Source organism: Jatropha curcas, chromosome 3 (genome assembly GCF_041381405.1).
Source record: "Jatropha curcas cultivar XTBG-Jc1 chromosome 3, XTBG_Jcur_1.0, whole genome shotgun sequence".
NCBI lineage: Eukaryota > Viridiplantae > Streptophyta > Magnoliopsida > Malpighiales > Euphorbiaceae > Jatropha > Jatropha curcas.
In genome coordinates, this window is record NC_143153.1 from 27,107,219 (window position 1) to 27,126,406 (window position 19,188).

The 19,188-nt window shown below is 30.7% G+C and overlaps 2 protein-coding genes across 4 annotated transcripts; both read left to right on the top strand.

Annotated features, from left to right (window-relative positions):
- The first annotated feature begins 915 nt into the window (after positions 1 to 915).
- LOC105649933 (cell wall integrity/stress response component-like protein) lies at positions 916 to 2,785 on the top strand. Its single transcript, XM_012236812.4, has one exon. The coding sequence runs from the start codon at positions 1,195 to 1,197 to the stop codon at positions 2,539 to 2,541; it is 1,347 nt and encodes a 448-aa protein (XP_012092202.1). The 5' UTR covers positions 916 to 1,194; the 3' UTR covers positions 2,542 to 2,785.
- Positions 2,786 to 10,467: 7,682 nt separating this feature from the next.
- LOC105649774 (ARM-repeat/Tetratricopeptide repeat (TPR)-like protein) lies at positions 10,468 to 16,661 on the top strand. 3 transcript variants are annotated; one of them, XR_001047649.3, is made up of 5 exons: positions 10,468 to 10,741; positions 11,803 to 12,849; positions 14,212 to 15,085; positions 16,236 to 16,385; positions 16,505 to 16,661. XR_001047649.3 is itself a non-coding variant. In XM_012236584.4 (4 exons), the coding sequence occupies exons 2-4, from the start codon at positions 11,881 to 11,883 to the stop codon at positions 16,280 to 16,282; spliced, it is 1,890 nt and encodes a 629-aa protein (XP_012091974.1). In that variant the 5' UTR covers positions 10,468 to 10,741; positions 11,803 to 11,880; the 3' UTR covers positions 16,283 to 16,661. The 3 variants fall into 3 exon arrangements, 2 of the variants coding, with proteins under 2 accessions (XP_012091974.1, XP_012092082.1); XM_012236584.4 differs by having other exon boundaries at positions 16,236 to 16,661; XM_012236692.4 differs by lacking the exons at positions 16,236 to 16,385; positions 16,505 to 16,661 and adding an exon at positions 15,952 to 16,214.
- Positions 16,662 to 19,188: the final 2,527 nt, after the last annotated feature.

Genomic DNA, 19,188 nt, shown 5'->3' on the forward strand with positions numbered 1-19,188 from the left:
AAGTGGGCTATTTGGGTTATACGTGTTATAAGTATTGTGACCTACTCGTACACAATCCATTTTGTTAAATTTTTTGACTCATACATGACTCATTTAATTAAACGGATTACATATGTCATATTCATATCACTAATTTAATTTGTTTATCTTTGTATTTAAATAATTAATATAATTATTAAATGAGTTGTGTTCGTATTAAATTTAATTATATCGCGTGTTAGACAATTTAATGTCTAAGCCGATATGATAATCCATTTTCACGCCCCCGGTATTTTCCCAAAGGTTTATTTATTCTACTACCAATACCAAAGTGAACCATTTGCAATTCATTAAATGGTGAAGAAGTTAACAAAGCATATATTTGGATTGGTCAGCTCAGCTTAGCTCCATCTTTTTTCATGATTCAGACGCTTCTGCAAATATTTTGTCAACCCAAATTCAGTCGTATGTTACAAAAGTTCCTTGGTGATTGCTTTTCTAATTCCAATCCCAATTCCAAGACCATGCATAGCTGACCAAATGAAGTCATTTTTCTTAAACCCACTTAGTTTTAGAGTATTACAACTACACTAAAAGATTGTCCCATATAATCAGAAGAGAAGACCTAATCTTTCATTTAAGTAATTGAAAAATGTCTAACAGGAAAAAATTTTCGACGTGAAGTAAATTCAGGTTGGATTCCTCTTATTCAACATTTAAAAAAATAATAATAAAAATTAGAGTATCACTAATTTCTTTTTTATAAAATTAAAGATTCAAATACAAAACCTTTTATTTTCATTTTAATTAACTTTTTATGTCCCAAAAAGAACAAAAACAAATTGACAAAAAAGAGAGAATTTAATTAGTACCACATTTTGGCATATATATCTGAGAGCTCTGCCAGCAGGCAGCAGCAACTCCGGGACCTTAAAACCGCGTCAGCAGGCAACTTTTTTATGTCCTACTTGCTCCATGTGACTGATGACCAGTACCTCATCTCATCTTCTACTACTCTGTGACTCTTTTTACTTGCCTTTCCTTTCCCCTTGCAATTAACAAGCTATATATAAACAAACAAATACCCATCTCTCTCTCTCTCTCTCTCTCTCTCTGAGTTTTGGATCCAACATATCTAAAACTTAGATCTTTAAAGTCCCTATTTGAATCCTTCAAGATTGATACACCTTATTAGCTTAGATCTTTAAACATACAATGGCTCCACTCTTGTACTTCAGTTTTAGAAAGCTAGTTTTGCTTTATCTTGTTTTCTTTCTGTTTATTACTTGTATGTTTCTTTCTGCTTCCTCATCAGGTAGTTCTCAGCTTGAGAGCAACAAGCAATTCCTTGAAAATAGAAGGAAGTTACTAGAAGTGGGAAAAAGTCAAGATCAAGATCAAGATAGTCTTCCCAAGAAAAAGAGCTCCATTACTTCAATGAAGAATCAAACCAAACTAATGAAACCCAATTTATCTACCAAAAACCAAACTAAGCTTATCAAGAATAGCTTATCAACAAAGAACCAGACCAAGATTACAAATTCAACAAACTCAAATCTCAAGAATGAGCTCAAGAAACTCAATTCCACTTCTCAGCTCAAAAAGCTCAATTCTACTTCTTTAAAGAAGCTCAATTCCACTTCAAAACCCTATAACTCTACTAAAGCCACCTCGTCCAAGAAAACCTCAGATCTACTCAAATTAGGTTCACCCAAGAACAAAACAACCAAATCCATTTCCACAAAAGAATCACTTTCTGAATCTCAAAAACAAACCAAGAATCAAAAAATCAGTGAAAAAAAACCTGCCCAGAAAAACGCAGCACCAAAACAACCAAGTTGGCTTGATCAAGAAGTAGAAGATGATTTGGTTGCAGAATTCAGAGATCTACCTTCTAAATTCCAACAATCCCTTCTTCCAGATCTTGAAAGAATCTCAATTACTTCCAAGAAGTATCTCAACAAAGCTAATAAGGAAATGACCAAAGGGTTTAAGCCAATAGTGGGTAACAAATATGCATCCACCATTGCTACAATAATTTCTTTTGTTTTCATTATAGTCCCTCTTCTTCTTGTTTCTTTAATCTTTAACCGCTTCAAAGCTTATTTCTCTATCCAAAAGATTGTGATTTTTATTCAAATTTATCTCTCCATCTACTTCTCCATTCTCTGTCTTTCTTCCGTAGTTACTGGTCTTGAACCCTTGAGGTTCTTTTACGCTACTTCGCAGTCTACGTACGTCTGCTTAATGGTGCTGCAAACCCTTGGCTATGTTCTGTATCTACTCTTGTTGTTGATGTACTTGATTCTAGTGTTCTCTACTGATTGTGGGTTGGGCTCAAAAATATTGGGCCTGGGCCAGACTATTGTGGGCATTGCTGTTGGGCTTCATTTCTACGTGGCGGTTTTCCATAGGGTGGTATTGCATCAACCACCGAAGACTACTTGGAAGGTTCATGCTATTTATGCCACGTGTTTTATTGTGATTTGTTTCTTTGCTAGATTTGAGAGGAGAAAGAAGGCTTACATGGAAGAAGGTGGTGAGGAGGGGAAGAAGAATTAGGGCATTATTATTATTTTTTTTTTTTTCCCTTTCCGAAGAAATGAAATAAATCCCATTTTTGCTTTATTTTTCACTTTTAATTCGGGGGTTATTACTATAATGCCATTGCCCAAGGAAGGACGGTATTATTCTAGATCAAGGGAAGTAGGGTAGAGAAATTTTTCAAGTGTATTTAAATTTCATATATCTTTGTATTGCCAAAAACAATATGTACCAAACAAAATAAAAGCAAAAATTTCAAGCATGCTTTTTTTCCTTTTCTTATTCTAATTATGCTTTGATTTATGAATGAACAAACAACCTATCTTCCCCATCTAGTTGGTCTACCACAAAATAAGGTAGAAAAAAAAGCAAATTCCTTCCTAAATTAGTGATAAAATAAACAGTGACCAAGCCGTAGTGTATCGACAAGATTGAGTTTTTAAGTTCGAGTATATTTTTTTTATCCTTCGGAACTTGAACTCAAAAGCTTAACTCGTTTACAGCTCTATTTTTAACTTATTTGAATTAAACTCCATCCTCCTTTATATAGATTTCTAACTATAATTTTTTTTAAAAAAAGAATGATTATATTATAAAGATGATGGTTTTTCTTTTAGCCAAATACATGAATTCATCCCTATATTATTAATAAAAATGAAAAATTTTACGGTGCTATTGATTTTACTTTTAACTTATTAAATATTTTAACTTATAAAATTATATTTGTTGAACAATTCACTTTATAAAATCATTTTATTGAACACTTCAATTTATAAAATTAGATTGATAAAATATTTTTTTCATAGCAAAAAATGTGAAAATTATTATCTTAAAAGTTGTATGGACTACATATTCAATCGATAATTACAAATAAAATCCAAAAATTTTAAAATTATTGTTAATGTAATATTACCAAAATTTAAATTCTCTAAAATTTAAAATGCCACAATTTTTTTCTTTTAAAAAAATACAACAGTAAATTTATATATTTCTTTTTTAAGGTTATTCGGAATGGCACGTACCAATGGTTTTGATGAGATGTGTCGGTGGCTCATGTAGGGAAATATATATAATTTCAACTTTTAGGTCACGGTAGGCATTTTCCCTTTGAGACAACAGTAATTTGTTGGTCTTTGCTATCTCTATCTACAATTGCAATTAGCTTTCTCTTGATGTTAGCATTTGACATTACTTGCCATTAGAAACTAAATACTGCCAAAATCACAGGACCCATCTTTTCCATTATCAATTTCAACATTATTTGCTTGCTTTTATGAGATCTTGACATTTTTCAATCTTGATCTTGACTTTTACTCCCCTCCTTTTGAAATTCATCTAACCTAATAATTTGGAGATAATTTATCGTTTCTAGAGATGATTTTTAGGTCGAAACCATTTTATTCACTACCTAGAATCAGAAGTGAATTATCATTTTTTAGAATTTCATTTTAAATTTATTTAGACGATGAAATATCAAATAATCTGAAATTGATATCATTATTTAAATTTTATCTTTAACCATTTTTCTTTACCAAATCTAACAAGTTTTTTCCCCCTCTTTTAAGAATAATGTTTATTAAAATTCAAAGTCGATTCTTAACCTAGAATTGGAAAGGGGATAAGATAAAAATCAAATTGTAAAATTAGGATGGTCAAATCGTATGATTTACATGTAATAAAAATAATATAAAACGAGAAATATTTAATAAAAATAAATATATAGTAAAATTGTAAAATCATTGAATTATTTTGATTATTTTCAAGCAATTTTATGTGATTTTACCAAAAATTAAATTTTAAATACGTATTAAATCGATTCCTTAATCTAGACACGTAAAAGCGTATGAAATTAACTCATGACTTACGTGCAGAGACGAAGCTAAAATTTATAAAGAACGGAGCAAATGACTATAAAAATTTACTTAGTAGATATTATGAAAAAAAAGGAGGGAGGCAAAATGTGTTTCAAAAATTCGTTTAGTCTAAAGTTTAAATCACAGAGTTGTTAATAATTTTTTTTTTTATTTATTTTGTAAATAGGAGAAGGGCGATTGCTCCTCTCCTCCGCAAGGTAGCTTCGTTCCTGTTTATGTGATTTTACATAAAATTTTTAAGCATATGTTAAAATGGTTTCTTGATTTTGACACGTAATAGAGTGTGAGTTAACTCGGATTTTGACAAGCATTATAATAATTTTCATCTTTTAGTTATTAAAATAGTAGTTGTCACATTTTCTAAAGATGTTGAAAATTGAGTAAGATTGTGTTGAATGAAAAGAAATTTATTTCCGGCTTCATTGGAAAGCAATTTGCTTTTAAATTTTATTTTTTTCAAATGGATTAATTTTATACATGGGGCCTGAATTTTTTAATTTTTTCTATTTTAATATCTAAATAAAAAAAAATTATAATTGAATGTTTCAACTAATAATTCTATACAGTTAAGTGCATTTAATTAGAATCTCTCAATGAAAAATCAAAATGAAATATTTACCTTATTAAATTGGTCCACTTTAAATTTTAACAAAATAATCCAGTCAAATTGTATTTGATTGTAATTTTTTGACACAGAATTGCAAATTTTGTTTATTCAAACGTCAAAATAGAAAAATAAAAAAGTTCATAAACCATAAATATAATTAACTATTTTCAAATATAAGGCACAATTAATTCCATAATCATTGCATGAAATTCCGATTAGCAAATCCATTGTCAAAAATGGAAGTCCAAGTTTAGCGATCCAGTTGAAATGTTGCACAATTCATGTCTGGTCTTTTATTTGCTTCATTTTTTTAATTTAATTTTCTCTATATAAAAAAATATTTTTTATTATAAAAGATAAATATAAATAAAATTGATATTCATAATTATTTACTTTTATAATCTTTTTCTTTGGTTACACCATTAAATAATTATTTTTAAAAGAGAAATATGATATGAAAATTTGAACTCTTCAAAAATATTAGACTATTGAACTAGTAATTTAATTAGTATTTTATTATATTATTTAAAAACTGAGTTGCAATATAAAAATATAAATATAAAATGACTTTAATCAAAACATCCTAAAATTTATAGCATTTTCTTAATATAAATGGTTTCCCACATATCAACCTTTGACTTTATAAAAGATCATATGCTGAAAACATATCAATTTAATTAAAGTTCGAGTTGGGCCATGGGTGATCTATATCTTCATCATGGACCAGCAGATGATCTATTATTTGGGCTTTCCCAATAACTGTTCAATGAGTTAACGTGGGCTTTTTTAATTGGGCTTTTTTTTTTTTATCTCTCATCAATTCTTCAATCACAAAACAAAAAAGACATGGAAAATATGTTTGAGTAAAATTTTGTATTATTGTCTTAAAAGGGAAAAAAAAAAACACTTACTCCATCTCATTTTATTTGCATGATTTGCAAAATATACATATTAAGAATTTAGTTAATAAAAATTATTTTGCTATTCTTTAACCTTAATAACTCATTAATATATTAATAAAAACCATTCATTTAATGAACAATTATAAATGTTCTTATGGAAAAAATAATTATTTACATATACAAATTTAGAAACATGGCAAATATTTTGAGACATCTAGAAAAAGAATCACAAGCAAACAAAATGGATGAATATATATATATAATTAAGAGATAAAAATAGATATTATAATACAATTAATTACTACTTTATTCCATAATACTTATCGCATTTTTGAATTTCATGTCTTTTAAGAAAATCAATAAATTAGTTTAGTTATGATAAATTATTGAGTAAATTAACTATATTATCCTTAATTTAATATATCCAGATACCAAATTAAATTTTAGACTCTTCAATTTTTATGTTTTGTCCAATCACGGTGGTGGAGAGATTTTGGAAACACGAATACAAAGGGTAAACATGCCAATGAGAATTTATTACATTTTGAAATTATAAACGTGGCAAGTATTTTGAAATAAATTATTTTTTCAAATGTGATAAATATTATAGAATGTAGCGAATACAATTTAATTCTAACTGGGTATTTTATCACTATTCAATATGTTACATCAGACAGAAATATTTCCATGTTTGCCACCAAAGGCAATTGATTTGCTTTGAGTGGTCCCATTTGAAGCTATTGTTATGAGTATACATCAAACTTTCAACATCCAAATTATTCACCTGAAATCAATGTTTTCAATTAAGCACAACTACAAGACATGTGATGTGAGGCAGCTATTTATGTATTTATTGTAGGATATTTCATATATCCAACTTACTCCAATATTTTCTTTATAAGAAAAAAAAATTAAAGTTATTTGAAAAATAAGACCGTATATCATATTAAATAGTATTAAAATAGCTAATATATCAACCAATTAATAACGGGATCAATATGAAATGGAAAAATATTAATAGTTCCCAAAAAATTTAAAATAAAACATGAAATTTCTCGATTCATAGTCTTATCATTTTATATTTCTTATAATTGGAAAAGGAGGCATTCCAAATTTAGTTTAGAAAAAAAATTTTATTTATTTAACATTAGATGTATTTAGAGTCTAGAAGCTATTAGCTTTTTTATTCCATATAACATTTAAACAACCAAACAAATTAGTAACGAAATAGCAATTAAGTTAGTTTCTAAACACAAAAAATAGAAACAAATTCAGATCATTTAGGTGTAGTTTGTTATTTGTTTTGATTTTTGATTATTTTTATTAAGAAAAACAAAACGTGTTTATTTGAAATTTTTTAATTTTACTTTTAAACTTTTCTCAAAACTGTTTAACAAAAAAAAAAAAAAAAATACACGTTTTATGAAATGATATATTATAGTTTACGCCATTTTATTTTCTTCTTCTCTCCCTCACACCTTCGTAAATCCTGATCATTTATATTATTATCATTATCTCTCCGCCATGTCTTTATAGACCCTGATTATTTATAAACCCAAAATTATAAAAACAAATTATAGCAATCAACTTTTCTTTTTTCTTTTTTTTTTTTTAGTTTTAATCATCTAGGAAAGTCCGATGCTTACTTTATCCGGATTCGTGCTGGACAGACCTATAAATGATGGTTTGAACTCAAAATCTCTGGTTAAAAGAGTAGGGAATTCTGTCATCTCATCTCACCCATCGGAGTCAATCAACTTTTATTTTTTATTTAAATACGAGTCAAAATACATTGCTAAAAATATTTTGAATGCTCTTCTCTCTCTAAGATCGGATAGGCCAGGTGCAGTAGCAATCTCTCCTGGTGAGGCAATAGCTTACCAATGCGATGATTAGCAGCTGGTCCGAGAGGATGATCAGCCACACAGAATCATGGTATGCATTTTCGTGTACTGGCTAAGGCGTTACGTTTGTCTGGTGGAGATCATATTTACTCTGGTACCGTAGTAAGTAAACACGAAGGGGGAAAAAGACATCATTTTGGGCTTTGTTGATTTACTGCGTGATGATTTTTTTGAAAAACCTAAATTATAGGAACAAATTATCCCATAGCTAAATTATTGCTAAAAGGATTTGCAATATATTTTCTAGATTCAGAAACGGATAAATCAATCGTAATTCTATTGTTTTGGTAGTCTTTGATGATTCTTATGTACTTCTAGAGAAGTTACAGTTTGTACCCAGAATACAATATTTCCTGTTACGACATTTCAAGGAGCGGGTCCTAAATTGTTGTGATTAAATTAAATTAGAAAACCAATAAATCTTTTCCTTATTTATAACTCAAGCTAAGCATTTCATAGGTCTATTAGTGGGACGGCTTGAAATTGGACACAACCTGCCGCCCTCTCCCCCTTTTTCTCTGGAAACTTACAACCTCTTTGTTTTTTTTTTCCTCCACGAACGGCCATTGATAAGCTCTCACCGGGGTCATCTTTTTTTTTTTTTGACAGATTTAAGTTATTGTCGCTCATATATTAAGATTTATTGTTATCTATATATTGATATTTTGTTCTCATATCTAATTCTAAGTAATTATTACCACCATTATGATGATTTTGTCTAACGTCTTTTATTATCTAGAAAGAAATACAGGTCTCCTCTCCAATAAAAGGAAGAAATTTAAAGGTATTCATATCGGATAGGAAGACTATAGAGTCGAACAGTGGCTATGGATAGCTATAAAGTGGAGCAAGCAATCGCCCATGGCACAAATATTGTACTCTATCAATTCGATCAGATACTTATATTTTTTTTATTCTTTATGTAAATGGTTTATTATTGACTTCTTATAGAAAATATAGACATATATTCATCTATATCTCATATCTGTTTCCAATTAATGAAATTCTATTTTTATTTTTCTAAAAAAAAAAGGTCTATTAGTAAAAAATCCAAATCTTTTTACACATTTACAATTTGATTTATACCTATTATATCTTAATTTAAAAATAAAATTTTGCTTGTATCTATTTCGTCAAAGTTAAAAATTAATATCCTATTATTAGACCAAATTATCATTATAAATGGATTTCATTATTTGAAAAATAAAAATTAATAGGACCTTCAACACATAATTGAAAATTGTAATCAAAACCAAATTTACATGGTTTATTAAAAAAAATTACAATTATGGCGTTTTCCTTTATTTTTGTAAAATTTACAAGGTGCCAAGTGCATGTAACTCTCTCCTGCTTTATCGATAAAAATTTAATCCCATTGTAAAATATTTTAAAAACTAGGTCCTTGTAAGTAAGATAAATAAGAAGACCCTAAAAGCTTCAAAAACTTACCAAGTCAAACAAAAATACCAAAAAGAAGTTTCTATCATATAATTCATGCATCCAAGCAATCTCCTCTTAGGATTGCTATCAGTCTCTGTGTTTTCAAGATCGCTTCTTGACCACATCTATGGGATATTAGAGATCACGCATTCGTTTATGAGCTTGAGAAAGTTTGGCTATAAGTAGAAGAGAGAAAGAGAGATACAAGATGGATGAGAGTCACAATAGAGATAAAAGGCAGAGGAGAAGATGCAATCTCGTTCTACTTTGTTGTGTGATCAAATAGGGCTAATTGATAATTCAAAAAAAAAAAAAAAAAAAAAAGAAAGAAAAAAAATAGGGCTAATTGAATTAGGAGAAAGACAAAAGTGAGAGAGATTAGCTATGTAAATGAGCTGAGCTGACTCGCGAACTATTCGAGCTCGAGCTTACTCGTTTAGTAAACGAGCTGAGCTCTAGCCTAACGTTGTTTAGTTCGAAAACTCGTCGAGTGTTATCGAACTTTTATATATACATATATATAATATTATTTTAAGTTCCTCGAGTCAAACTTAAGTCTAAAATTTTAGGCTCGTTGATTTTTTAGGTAAACTAAATTCTATCGAACTGAACTTTAAGCCTGATAAATTCGAGTTCGACTTAGTTCATTTATTTCCTTAAAAAAGATTGAAATAAGCAATAGAAAAATCTGATTTTCTGAAATCGCAAAAAAAATAAAAAATTAAATGCAAATATTACTTAGTTGTCCACGTAATCTTTCTAGTATAGATCCACTTTTGCATTACACATATTAGAGTTCGAGGAATTTTTACGTGACATTGAATCCAGGGCACGACAATGTGATAGGTAATATAGTAGAGTTACAATAGGTGAAATTAAGCATTTTTTATGTCATAATTTCGCTCTATAGGGTATTTTTGTAATTTCGTTTGGCAAATTCAAACGGTAAAGAGGACCCTTAGACCAGGAAATGGGACCATAACCCACGAACTAAAAGCAGCCCTTGTTACTGTTCCTGCAATTATAATACCGGAAGTGCCTGGCCCATGCTTCAAAACCTTCTTATTTTCTATATCAATATCTCCACGCGCTTTCTCTCTATTTTACATCCACGCGGTTACACAATTGGATTCTATACAATATTCACGCGCGTGACCACCGTACAAAAGTGGGTATCATTTTCGTATATTTTTGCTATTTCATTAAAACAGTAGTGTTTTTTTCATTACAAGATCCTTAATCCTTCTTCTCGACCTCTCTCCGTTGTCAGAATCAAACGAGTCCAAAAAAAACCACCACCATCTCCAAACGCTGCAACAAGGGACAGTGAAAGCAAGTGTTTTTGTAAGCCGCTTTCACACAACGCGAAAGAGAAAAGTGCTTTGCTTTCTGCTTTTTGCGTTTTGCTTGCTGAATTTCAGTGATACTAGTCACTCCTTCCACTTCTCTCTAGCTTAGCCTTTACGGACACTGGCTCCTCCGAAATCCTAGGTATCTCATTTTCTCTGTTATTCAATTTTTTTGCTTCCTTTTGTTCTCAAAATGAATACTTATTCTTGTACTTTTAGCAGCATAAGGTAGCATTAATCTTGGAGCTTTAATTAGCTGTTTGTGTAGTTGGGTTTTGTTGCTTTATGGGATCGGTGGATTATGGATTTTGGATCTTATTTATAGAATTGAGTTTGCTTTGTTTCTAGTTAATTGATTAAAGTTCTGTTCTTTTTTAGATCTAATTGTTCTTGAAGCCGCTTGCTTTATGTGAGAAGAGATTGTGATACCATTTGTTTATTGCTATGATTATTCTTATCACTCGTGTTACATATTTTTTCATGTTAAGGGAATAGATAGGATAATCGCTCTTGCATTGTTGTTTAAGCAGCTAAAGGAATTCCTTCAGTACTTATAAGGAATAAAAATGTTCAAAATGAAATGTCTCTTTTTTTAAATTTCATTTATTAATTGTTGTTTATGTGATAAGAACCAGTAATTTGCATTTCAATTTCGTGTTTTATGTGAATTTAGATAATGATAAAGATCAGCTGCTGTTTTTAGAACTAACTGTTTGGTTATTGGGTATCAATTTCACGCATACACACTTTTGGAGACTCCCTCATGAAAATGGGAGTAAGCAAATTTCATGAATTAGTGCATGATGATGAGTTCGTGAAGATCATGGTATCTGGATTATTAAACAGTTTTGTTTCAATGATGTTGAGCTGGAAAATAGGAATATGTGGAAAAATCTGCCCTTGTTTTTATTCTTCCCCAAATCTAAAATTAGTTTGGACAAATTTATGTATTGTTAAGAATTCTTCCCAACTTTTTCAAAAAGTACTACTTATTGAATGTTTGAAATACTAGTTGTGCTTTTCTAATGAAAGGTTTGTATGATACTATGATTCTCCAATGGTCGAAAGCATGTATAACTTTACTTGAAAATACAAATAAAATAAAAAAATAATATAAAGAAGGTTGTAGACCGACCTTTATTGCTGCTGCTGTTATATAATTCATTCTATTATTATATGTGTAACTGGTGTCATTTTATGCAGTGCTGAAAATATTTTTGCAATTCACCCAATAAATGAAGAATTGAGTTGGTGGCGTGTGAATCCCAAGTTCATGTGAGCATGGATAAAGTATCACCAGACTGTCCATACCCAGGATGTTTTTTCTGTGTCATGAAGGAAGGAAATCCAAGTAAGCGAAGAGCAAGTATACTGAAATTTTTCAGGGAACTACCTTCACAAGATGATGATGGCCAGGTTCTTCCAATCAGTGGCCTTTGGAACACTGCCATGGCACATCCCAATGATCCTGAGTTCATCGAATTGGGAATATTTGAATGCATGGCAGCACTTATATGGAAGGGCTTAAAGAATCGTCGGTGGCTTTCTCATGATCAAAACATATACATTCCTTATTATGCTGCTCATATTATTGGATCCTACACCATGAATATGGAAGAATTTGCAGAAAGTGCTGTCCATGCAGGTGTTATTCCTCCCTTGGTTGAGCTTTTAAGGGGGAGGCTGACATGGGTCGAACAAAGGGTGGCAGTACGAGCTCTAGGTCACTTGGCTACATATGCCAGCACTTTTCCTACTGTGGCAAGTCATGGCGAAATCCTTGAGCTTTCTATTCAACTTGCAATGAGTTCACTAGAAATAGTTTACTCACATTTCTACCAATATGTTGATAGACGACTAAGTTATCACTGTGATTTGCTAACTCGTGGCATGGGAGGCGTTGAAATGGAGTCTAGGAAAGCAGAGGAATGGGCCAGTCAGTTGCAATGCTGGTCACTTCAGCTTATTAATTGCTTTGCTTTCAAGCCTGAGTTTCTTCCGACCATATGCAAGCCTGAATTCTTAGTGAAATTGCCTGGCATGTGGGGTGGACTCGTTAATGAAAATTCACCTGCTGGTATTGGCTTGTTAAGAACAATTTGTCATCATAAGCTTGGTAGGGGACCTGTTGCTAGCTGTCCTGGTATCATTGAGGCATTGTGCAACATCGCTCGATCATCTGATGATTGGCAATATATGGCTATAGATTGTCTTCTTTGGTTGCTTCAAGATCCAAATACTTGTCATAAGGTAAATTGAATATTTACATAATATGTTCTTTCTCTTTACTTTCCTGTGTTGTTATTACAATGAAATTTGTCTTCCAAATTGTATTGATGATAGTTTTGCTGACTCATTTTGGAAATTATGGATGAAGTGAGTGATCAAACTTTTGGAAGAGAGAAATGCAATGTCGCATACAACTTAGCTCATTATAGCACCAATAGTGAGATGTAAGCAAAGACCAAGTTTATAAAAACCAAATCTTCCCCTTTTTTTTTTCGTAGATCACTCCTAATTGAAAGCGACATAAGATTTCCCATATGATTGCTACATATTGAAGTTTTATGACCATAATAAAAATAAATATTGGTACAAGTTACCCCAGAATTAGAGAACTAAAAGGCTTTAGACATTTCATAATTTTCCACTATGATTTTTTATCAGAGAACTCTCTCCATGCATTTTGTTGCAACTCGCCCCCAATCCTATGTTCTTTAGGCATAAAAAAGCATCTATAATATTTATCCATGGGTGGAGTGAAGAAATTTACTAATAGTGATACAAGTTGTAATAAAAAAAATAGAGTTGCTCAAAGTCTGAATCTCAATACAATTGATCTCATGAACACTCTTACGAGAATTCATCAAATGCTAATGAAAGTACATGTGTGTGTCTGCACGCATGTGTGTATGTAAGCCACAATTGCTTCTTCAAGTTGTTTGAATTGGGCTTGCAAGTAGTTTGCTAGGTGTGTTACAAAAACAATGCAATTTATGCTTTTTTTTTCGGTTAATTTAACTTGCATTAAGGTTTGAATCCACTACCTCATAGCTGTAGATGACTCCAATATCATGGAGCCAAAGTTCATTGGCCTTTTGTATATTATTTTAGGTCTTTTCATACAATATTATCACAATATGTAAGCCAAAAAAATCCTATCATAAAATTTTGTAAATTTCATTGGAATTTTATATTTTCATATTTGGTATGGATGAAAATGTTCATTTTACTCATAAATTCAGTTTTATGGAATCCAACATAACTAAACCTAATTTTATAATTTCTAAGTGAATATAAAACTATTTTCCTATTTGTTTACTTCAAATTTATTTATACTAAACAGGGATAATACAGAATTAAAATCCTTTGTTTATTTGATATTTGGGTGTTTAATTTGTTTTGTTTTTTTAGCACCAAACAGAATCTTAGAATCATCCTGCTTAACTAGTGTTAAACAAATTAGAGCAGACTATAATTCATATAGATGAAACTGATAGCTTGATGCTTGAAAAACATCTCCACATATTAGTTGAAATAACCATTAGATATTTATTTTGGATATTCATATTTAAATTGCATTTTTGGCTTGTCGTTGGACCCATGGCACAGGTGATTGATAAGGCAGTACCTGCACTTATAGACCTCGCGGAGATAACAGCTCTAGGTGATCATAAAAAACTTGGGGATTCCATTATTAATGTTCTTCAGGATTGTATCCAATCTCAAGGGACAGGGCGTAACTCTATTAGTAACCGCACAAAAGAACTGATTGAAGAACTGTTAAGTTCAAAACAAAGATTGAAATGGGAAAAGAATATGCCAAAAGAAGATCTACATATTAAGCAGGCAGCGGCATTAGTGGTCAAGCTTGAAGGAAATTCTCTGTTCTCATCGGGAAATATATCTGGAGCTGCATCAAAGTATTCTGAAGCATTGTCACTGTGTCCAGTGAGATCCAAGAAAGAGAGAGTTGTTCTATACAGTAACAGAGCTCAATGTCATCTTCTGTTACAACAACCCATGGCTGCTATAAGTGATGCTACACGTGCACTTTGTCTTCACAACCCTCTTAATCGTCATGCAAAAAGCCTATGGAGAAGAGCTCAGGCTTATGATATGCTTGGATTAGCTAAAGAGAGTTTGCTTGATGCCATTTTGTTCATTAATGAATGTTCTCAATCAAATGATCCTGATCTATGTCTGAGGCAAAATAAAGTTCCTGATTATGCTGAGCGCCTTGTCAAGAAGCAGATGCGTGCGGCATGGTTATTTAGAGAGGCAGCTATCAAACATGGAGGTGTCCACTGTGAGGGTGATGCTGGTGATGTTTATCGCCAAGATAGTGATGATTCAGAATGGGAAACAGCTAGTGAAAGTGATATAGGAAATGATGGAAGAGACGAAATGGGTGACGATGACGATGATAGTGAATGGAAGAATGAGGATGAGAGGAAAGATAAATATGATAAGCCATCATTGAAAGGTAACATTCAGCATTTCTTAGTAATTAATTCCATGTGATTATTATTTACCTAGTGTTAAACTTTCAAAGAATAGGAGAAAACTTGTAAAAATTGCAATATTTGACCATATGATATGTCCATAACAAGATTTTCATGGTTCATCCGATTGAATTATTGTAACAAGTGATTGATCACATTCTCATTTGATCAAACTTAAATTTGTTGTTCACTATGAAAAATAAGTAGGTGGCAATGTAAATTTTGCAATGTGGTGTGAAAATTTCTGACTGTTTTGCATAATAAAAGGTTTGCAATGCCTTTAATTATTTGCTGATCTGCCCCTTCCGAAGTTGGGCTGTTGACTGCTATGTTGTACAGTAGATTCATGTCTATTGAGAACATATATTGACTGCCGAAATTACCCTTTGACCAGGAAATTATAGAATGCAATGGTGTTCAAATGTTTATCCATCATTAGTAGCCTAGTGAGACTTGTATTTATTTGTCTTATCAGATAATGGCTTGCTTCGTGTAACTTTCATACTGTGTGGGATTGCCATAGATAATATTTCATTAATAATCTACATTTTTCTGCGCAAACTAGGCATTGAATTCGAAGAGAATTTGAACAATGAAATGATTTATCACATTGTCCATTTCTCATCAAACCACTCTATTTGTTGGCAAACTAGAGTTTCAAGTGCTGCATGCATAGCATGTATTTTATTTTGTAATGACCTTTTCATCTTGGCCTAATGCATAAATCTGACCCATTTGGCTGATTATCATTATAACTTCTTAAACTTTGCGGGGTTGCAGTCATGATCTTGCACAATTATAATTCAATAATGACTATGTTTCTCACCAAAATGAAATATCTTTGTAGGGATCCAATTATAATTCTACATTTTCACATTTCATTTTGGCGAGGAGAATAGTTGTTACTGAAATATGAAAGTACATGGTCGTGATGAGTTCCCTGTAAACTTCAGTGGCTACAAGGATAATCATCGAAAGTACAGGGTTAAATCTATGCATTGGGCTTTTCATCTTTAGTTGACTTATATTCAACTGCAATACAAATGCTTATCCAGTGACATGTTGTGCCTAACTGCATATACTTATGTTTCATTTTGAACTCCTAAATTTTATACGTTTGATTTGGTACAGACATAAAGCATGGGTTCAATGTTCAGCTTGCGGAAGATGAATCTTGAATGTGGATGGATGACAGAAAAGACGGCACGAATGAAAAATGTTTTCACCCTTTATAGTCATATTTGACTTTGAAACAACTGCTACATCTTGCTCAGTTTCATGGTAAAAGAGTTCAATAGGAATATGTAATTGGTCATTTGTGTTTAGAAGATAATAACTTTTTTGTAATTTTTCTCATTTCTTTAATTTTTGTTCTCAATTCTTGTTTATTTCAACTGTAGAAAATGGAAGAGAAGGTTTTTGAGTGTAGAGAACAATGGTAGCCTAGAGGATGTGAAGCTGTGTTTTTGAGTGACTTGAAGAACTTTTGTATATAGAAAACCCTTTTGGATATTTGAATTATTAATACTTGGATGATTACAATAGTTGGAAATTTTATATTTTTATGTTGGAAAAAAGTATAAGAAGGTGATATGCTTCATATTTTTCCAATTCTAGGTGTGACATTTTATTTGACAAAAAGAGGTTTGTTTACGCCAGTACACATGATTATAAAATTTATCTGATGTTGCTGGGTAGGCCTGGGAAGGAGAACCTAATCCGGTCATAGTTAAAGGTCTTCACTTTTCTTTGCAGGTGTGTTTAATGAAGATCGAATTCAATAGCTTTTTTTATCCGTCTAGCCTGCGTTGTCCATTGAGTCACAATCCGTAGATAATAATATCTTTATTTTTATTACTTGTATGACTTGTATATTTGCTGTTAATAAACAATAAAAATTATGAGAAACTTATGAAAATAAGTTATAATAATAATAATAATAATAATAAGAAGAAGAAAAAGCCTTGATATAATTTAAAATGAATCCCAAAATTTGATATAAACAAATTCATTAAGCTTAGTAAATACCGAGTAAATTTGATTCAAATAACATTATGTTTATATTAAATATAGAAAAATATATGAAGAACGAAAATATTACACCTTTAAACTTATTGGATGGACCAGAGAAAAACTTGCGGTGCAGGCCATTTTCACCAAATTCCAATTAAAATTTAAAGGGGGAGACATATTATATATGATGGTCCTAACGAGGAATGTCTTCTTTTGCTCTACTCATAGTTACTGATAATCATCCTTGGAATGACAAATTTCTCTCTTTGATTTGAGATATTAAGCGTTTGATCCAATAGCATGCTTACATTAAGCTTTGCTTCTGTGTTCGTGAAGTTAACAAATCTGCAGATTGTTTGGCTTCTTTTAGCCTTAAGCATCACCTGGTCTATGAGGAATATTGTTCAATACCTTGCATATTAGTTAATTTGATTTCTTTAAAGCAACTTCATTCTAATATATATCTGCTCCTTAAAAAAACTTTGGATAGAAAATATTCTTTTTCTTTTATTAAATACTTCCTCCGTTTCATTTTGTTTGCTCGTTATTCTATTTTTGAATGTTCCAAAATGTTTGCAAGGTTTCTAAATTTAGATACGTAAATAATTACTTTTGTCATAATAACATTTATAATTGTTTATTAAATGAAGGACTTTTATTAATATCTTAATGAACTAAAGGTGAAAAATGGCAAAATAAATTTTATTGATTAAATTCTTAATATGCGTATTCTGTCAAACAATGTAAACAAAATGGGATAGAGAGAGTACTAATTTTCTCAAACGTACATTGCACGTTATTTGTATTGATTTTTACTCATTTCAAATAAATGTAATTTAATTTATATATATAAACTAGGCCGCTCCCAACATTTAGCGCGGCATATTAATATTTATGTATGAGAAGCGAAATAAACTTTTCAATAAGAAAAATAACTAAGAACTAAAAATCATAAACAAACAATCCAAAAGGAAAAAGACAATAAAGATAAAGAAATAACAACACTCACCATTTCTGCTGTTATTTCCAAGTTATACCAGCCAATGTTATGAACAAAATAACATAGAGTTCAATAAACAAAATAAAATAAATTAATAGAAAATTTAGTACATATTACATCTCTAAATAATAAAAGTATTATATATTTGTCTTTGTTGTCTAAAAAAAAAATACATCTCTTTCGTATTTTGCTTTTTCTACACAAAATAAAATAAAAATAATATTTAAAAAATAACAATATCACCACATACCAACATAACTGGGTACAAATTAAAATTGATTCAAAGAGGAAATGATATTTTTCTTTTCTTAATTCACGTATACTGAAGAAAATGCAATTTGATAGGAAAAAATAGACAAATAAATTTTTTCAAAATAAAAGTAGGATATATAAAATCAGATACATAAAATATATAGTCACGGTATTTAAAAGCTGAAATTGAGTTATGAAAATTAAAATATGCCATTTTTGCATTTTTTTACCGGTAGAAAAATGAACCACTTCTCCTAAGCTATTTGCTTCAAATAAGACATAACCACATATCCTTCGATACATTATTGATTTTGGGCGCCAACTTTTGCAAAACCACCCCTCTGAATTGAATGTCATACAAAAGCATCACATATATAAATATATATTTCTCTTGCAACTTTTAGAGAGACGAAAAGAAAAAATGATATATTTATTTTCTAATTCTCATTTATGTAAGTGCAAAAAAGATTATTTAACAGTGTTAAGAATCTCACATCAACTAAATACCAAATCCACAAAGGGCATATAAGGATGCTAAGTTAGCTAGCTAATTGGTTAGTACTAATCTTTTAACAATGGTTGGTCCAAGCTCCAGTTCACCTCTACCCTTTCAACTTCTAATAAACAGTAAAAGAGAAGTAAAAAAGAAGGAAATGAAGATTAACAATTAAATTAAGAATGAGATAAAAATTAGGTAAAACTTAATTAAGAAGGGGAGACGGTTGGTTGGACGTTACAAATTTATGGAATCTCAAGCGAGTAAAAAGCAAATACTCTCTCAGTTTTCTTACTTCAAAGAAAATTTCCATTTTGAGCGTC

Coding starts and splice junctions, on each gene's coding strand:
- LOC105649933 (XM_012236812.4), top strand. CDS start 1,195: ATGGCTCCACTCTTGTACTTCAGTTTTAGAAAGCTAGTTTTGCTTTAT.
- LOC105649774 (XM_012236584.4), top strand. CDS start 11,881: ATGGATAAAGTATCACCAGACTGTCCATACCCAGGATGTTTTTTCTGT. Junction 12,850..14,211: donor ATCCAAATACTTGTCATAAG/GTAAATTGAATA, acceptor CCCATGGCACAG/GTGATTGATAAGGCAGTACC. Junction 15,086..16,235: donor TGATAAGCCATCATTGAAAG/GTAACATTCAGC, acceptor GATTTGGTACAG/ACATAAAGCATGGGTTCAAT.